This window comes from Cynoglossus semilaevis, chromosome 10, assembly GCF_000523025.1.
Source record: "Cynoglossus semilaevis isolate Cse_v1.0 chromosome 10, Cse_v1.0, whole genome shotgun sequence".
Lineage (NCBI taxonomy): Eukaryota > Metazoa > Chordata > Actinopteri > Pleuronectiformes > Cynoglossidae > Cynoglossus > Cynoglossus semilaevis.
The window spans coordinates 10986549-10992259 of record NC_024316.1 but is presented as its reverse complement, the minus strand read 5'-3'; the positions used below and the strand labels follow the sequence as shown (position 1 = coordinate 10992259).

Genomic DNA, 5711 nt, shown 5'->3' with positions numbered 1-5711 from the left:
TCTCAGTTGGGACATAAAGGCACCTGACAAAACATCCAAACAAAAAACAGTGAAATCCAATGAAATGCTGACCCTACCTAAAAAGTAGAAGATGAGGAACACGGTCAGCAGAAGCAGAGAGACGATGGCGCAGGCCATGGTGTAGGCTCGTGATGAAGTGGGCGTCAACATGTCCTGCAGACGACTCTGCCATTGGGTGCTGACGGTTTGAACTCTTTGATTGACAGCTGACATGTCAGCGTTGTTGACGTTTCCGTTTGGAGACGGTGTGTAGTCTGGACGGGGAGGCTTCACCCCTGAATCAGACACACAGTCCTGCAGTGTGTGAGTGTGTGGTACTATGTACTGCAATGATATACAGTACCTTTGTGTACGTTGAGTGCTGTTGCTTGTGTTGCTAGTATTTGTGTCTGTACACGTGTGGGTGTGTTTGCAGTATTCATCTGTGTACATCCTTGTGGCTTTGTTTGTAGTGTGTTTAAAAGTATTCTGCCTTTGCAATATTTGTGTACATACGTAGTACCCAAATACTGCAAATGATACATTTTGCAGTACCCGTGTGTCTATGGCTTTTTGGGTCTTTATGCAGTATTTGTGTGTGTATTATTTCTGTGTGTCTTTGTAGATATGTTTTAATATACTTGTTCTTTGTAGTTATATAAAAAATACACAAATACACTTACAGTGCCTTTGTGGCTCTGTGTATTTTTGTTGGCAGTATTTGTGTGTGTACTTTTGATTGCTTTTGTGACTACCTGTTATTTTGTGCATATCTTTGTGTGTACATGCAGTACTTGTGCCTCTCCACCATATGGCTTTACGACTTACTGCAGTACTCGTGTGTGTACCTTTGTGGCCGTGTTCGTGGTGCGTTCGGTGCAGGTCATTGATGGAGTCCACGGAGTGAAGCTCTATCTCTGTCAGATCTCTGTCACTGACTCTGTAGAAGCGAGGAGTGGTCTGAGTGGAGGAAGGTCTCGACATCTGCTCGCAAATATTAACACGTTAGTCCAAAGCTGTAACAAACGAAGTGGAAGTGATTCGAGACGGTGTGTGAGCTTCCTTTGAACCTGCATCTTTACACTGCTTTTTACAATCATAACAAAATGACAGTAGGACAGCATCAGTTAGCAGCTCACAGTACAGAGATCTGGTTATGTTCATGTAGATATTTATAGCTGAGATTAGTTTATCAGCGTGTGTGGGATAAGAACAGACAGCTGAGGAAACTGACTCTGAATAATCCACACAATGATCGGACAGTTCCAAATGTTAAAGTTCCAAAGACACAGTGGAGAGATTTTAGAGCTATACTCATTTATAACCTTCAAACTGCCCTGACATAATCATATTTATTTCTTGTCTTATGGATGGCACCTTTCCACCACTAGTGATCATTTACTAGTACTTCATAATATTTCTTTTTAGACAGAGGGTAGAACTGATTGTTCCACCTTAAATTTAAAGACAAGAAAAGAAAAAAAACTACTGTATGAGCAGCAGCTTTATCAAAGCTATTATTAGAGCTTTGAGTTTGAGTCAAAGGCCAAAGAACACCATCTCCTAATGAGTAACTGAGTGAATGAATGGATGATCAGTGACCTGATTTACAGCCCACCTCATCACAGACTCCGTACTACACGCTACTTTACAACAGGCCGCATGAATACTCCCCCACTCACCTTGTGTCACCATAGATACACACTGTAGTGGAGTTTGTAGTCTGGTTCCTGTGAGTCTTCTTGTTAACCCACTGTGACGTGTAGACACTCAGGATCACAGCATCGTTCCACGACCCACACTTTTGCCCAGAACCAGTGTGACATTCCAGAACAATGAGCAGTAATGAAAAGTAAATCCAGTGAAAAAAAACCCTGATGGACAAAAACACATGGAAACTCTGGGTTTTGCTTCCTACTTGTTTGTGACTGAGCAGCTGTGCCACCCACCCAGCCCCCGCCCCCCGTGCCACCTCCTTCAGCTATGTTTGTATGAGTACATGTTCCACTTTAGCCCACCCCCCCAGAAACCCCTCTCACACCCACACACACTTCATCCACCCCTGCAGGCAGAAATAGCAGCAGAGACATGGGGGTATTATTAGCTCCCCTGGACTGAAGGATGACTCACTGGTCTGAGTGGGTACACAGGGATAAACACATGTCAGTGAGTGGACAGTGGCAGTAATTTGAATTAAATACACCTGAAGGGTAATTATTCAGTTCAGTGTTAAAACAGCTGCAGAGGAAAGTACAACAAGAGCTAAATGATGGAGAAACAGTGATACAAGGTGATACACCGAACAAAACACGTCAGAAATAGTCACATATTCATAAATAAATGTTGAAGGTTTTTTTTTTAATGATGGTTCACTTCACATCTAGATGGAATATTTAAACAGAGAACTGTCTTTGCAAATATTTTCCTATTATATATTTTTACTATTTTTACTATCATCTCCATCAGTACAATTATGTCGTCCCAAATATAGTAAATATTGAGTTGTTTTCTTGGCTAAAACAAATACCTCAAGTATTTCTACCTTAAGTTGTGTGTGTTATGCTTAATATGTTAAATTGAAGTTAAAATAAAAGTGTAACACAGATGAGGGATTGGGGGGGGGGGGGGGGGGGGAAAGGGGGGGGGGGGGTGGAGTAAAGGTGAGATATCTGTGCTGCTCTTTATGACCATGATCTTCTAAAACGTTCACCAAACACTTCATTGTACTTACTTTTTTAAAATTATTTTATTATTTTTTAATTTATTTCACAGTTTTAATACACGTTTTGAATTATTTTTCGACATTTCCAGCCACATTGTTCAGTTCAAGACTCTAACCCTCTGATTTGATAGTTAACGATAGTAATTTGAAACTCCGTATATTAACTAAACAGGTGAGAGGAGAACGACGCCGCTGACTGACTACATTTCCCAGCAGCCTCTGCTCCTTTTACTATCATTCACGTGTTATTTCGCCAGGAAAACAATCCTTTAGCATGTACTTTGGCAGAGTTTGGTAACTGTTAGCGGAAGTGCTGATCAGGAGCAGCGGAGCGAGTGTGACTCTGCAGCGGGGACGCGGTGACATGATGTGGGCTCAGCGGCTGACTGTGTTCGGACTGACGGGTCTCAGCTCCAGGGCTGCTGGGGCGTCCAGAGACGGTTTACTGCGGGTGTCCGCAGCTGGGTGCACGGGGAGAAAGCAGCAGAGAGCAGCTTCGAGTGCAGAGGTTAGTGGAGTCTGGGTGTCGTAAAAACCTCAATGCTACTGACAGAAAAACAACCGGAGTGAAGGCAGCTCAGTGGAAGTTTTCAACTGCTTTTATTTCCGTTATATTTTCAGAACAACAACGTTTTCGATGTCACGGACTTTATCCAATGTTTTGAAACTTCCTATTTTGCAGTTGAGTTTGAATCTTCCAGAACATACGGTCGGATAATTAAACTCACTCATAGTTAGAAAATAAAACAAGTATAAATTCACTATTTACACATATAACACTGCTAATAAGTACACATTAAATATGCAGTACTACGTTTGAAGCACTTCGACGACCTGTCAGTGACAAAGGAGTGAATTAAATCTCGCCATTCTACTTTATTTTACTAAATTACTTTAATGTTTTTAAAATATTGCAGTTATTACAATGCATAACTCAGGTGTGTCAGAGCAGAGATGTGCCATGGCCTCCGAGGTCAGGAGTTATCTGAAATATTAGTCGAAGTGGAACAGCAATCAACACGAGGGTGATTGAACTGCTTGATTTTTCACGATTGGGAAAGGGCCTAGATTTTGGATTTCCTTGAAATGTCTTAAAACTGTTATTCATTGCTTTCTGGATAATTTTTTTTTTTTAAAAAACCTGTGGCTACGAAACTGTTTAAACCTCATTTGTTGATATAAATGTCTATGGAAACCAAATATTTACAATGAAATCATACAGAAAATCATTCAAACGCGCTGGTTGACAGATTTCTAATCTGCTTGGCCACAGTTGAGTTTTGCCTGTGGAAACACCTAGAACAGGCATGGGCAAACTAAGGCCCAGGGGCCGGATGTGGCCCGTTCAGTTTTTTAATCTGGCCCTGTTAACTTTTCCTGATTATATAATTTATTTAGATTATTATTATTATACTCCTGCCTTTTCCCTGCAATACCCACATTCCCCCAATAGATGACATAGAAAATGATAACAGCATTTTAGCATTTCAGCCTTTATGCATGACTTTTACATGTAATTTATCTTAGTTTACACAAACGCTCCATCTATCTGCTCCTGACCTGCCCCCCCATTCAATTTCAGGGCCAATTGTGGCCCACGAGTCATGAAGTTTGCTCACGCCTGATCTAGAATATGAGGAGCAGAAATCTACTGTAGTACTGACATGTTGTAGCAACACAACGTGATGTGGAATAAGTCAGAAAACCTTGGAATTGGTGTGAAGGGAAATCAGTGACATCATGAAATGACAGGACTTTAATTCTGTGAAAGTTCTTCCTCTCATCACTGATCCTCGACTCACTCCACAGACATGACTGTTCAGACCAAAGCAGCGGAGACTGATCTGTGGATGTTGCATAAAGCAGACCCAGGAGAAAAGACTAAAGTCATAACGTCCTCTTCTCTAATCTGCATTAGTTCAGTTAGTGCATGTGTGGAGTGTGCACCAACAGACTACGTCCCATGATGCACTGCTGCTAGCGTGGCACTGATAAGGCTGAATTAGCGGCTGGTTCAAAGGTCACAGGTTGGAGGGGCGTCATTGTGTGTTTTTTTTTTTCTTTTTTTTTCATGTTCTCTCGTCTGTGTGCTGTGGTTCACCAAGGCGTCCCAGAAGAAGACGCCACTGTTTGACTTCCACAGAGAACATGGAGGGAAGATGGTGGAGTTCGCCGGCTGGAGTATGCCGGTCCAGTACAAAGACAGTCACATCTCCTCACACATGCACACCAGGGAGCACTGCTCCATCTTTGACGTCAGCCACATGCTGCAGGTGGGCTCACACACACACACACACACACACACACACACACACACACACTGTGAACGTGTGGTGTAACTGCTGCACTCCTTCTTTGTCTTCCATGTCAGACCAAAGTCCACGGCAAAGACAGGGTGAGGTTCATGGAGTCCCTGGTGGTGGCTGACATCGCTGAGCTGAAGGACAACCAGGTGAGATGAGGAGGACGGTACGGGGGGTCCTCGGTTTACCACGTCCTCCACCTACAGAGTTTGATTGTTATGTGGCCACACCCACTACCTAGACGTTTATAAAAACAGTAGTTTTTCAGCCAACAGGTTCTGTTTACCTCCATATTTTGTTATGTATGTAAATCCTGACTTAGGGCGAAAATTCAAGTTAAGTCGCTGCTAGGAACCGACCCCTGACGTAAGTGGACGACCTGTAACACACTAAAGAAGTTAGTTCATTAACTCTGGGTTTTTTTTTTTGCCGTCATCTGTTTCTCAGGGCACACTGTCTCTGTTCACCAATGAGAACGGAGGGATCATGGATGACCTCATAGTGACAAAGACAGACCAGGGTTACCTGTACGTGGTGTCCAACGCCGGCTGTGCCGACAAGGACTCAGCTCATATGAAGGTAACTGACTTTAATGTCTGTGTGTAGAGATGATGGTACTTTAAATAAAAAAAAATCAAATGTTTGTGTTTGTAGAAGAGACTGGCCGAGTCCAAAGCTGCAGGGTT

General features: G+C 42.7%; 1 protein-coding gene across 1 annotated transcript in view; it reads left to right on the top strand.

Annotated features, from left to right (window-relative positions):
* The first annotated feature begins 2967 nt into the window (after positions 1–2967).
* Positions 2968–5711, top strand: part of amt (aminomethyltransferase) — a 5152-nt gene continuing 2408 nt past the window's right edge. The window contains exons 1-4 of the mRNA XM_008318727.3: positions 2968–3230; positions 4828–4995; positions 5094–5174; positions 5473–5619. Of these exons, the coding sequence (XP_008316949.1) occupies positions 3087–3230; positions 4828–4995; positions 5094–5174; positions 5473–5619 (540 nt within the window). The 5' untranslated portion in view covers positions 2968–3086. The remainder of the gene's footprint in view (positions 3231–4827; positions 4996–5093; positions 5175–5472; positions 5620–5711) is intronic.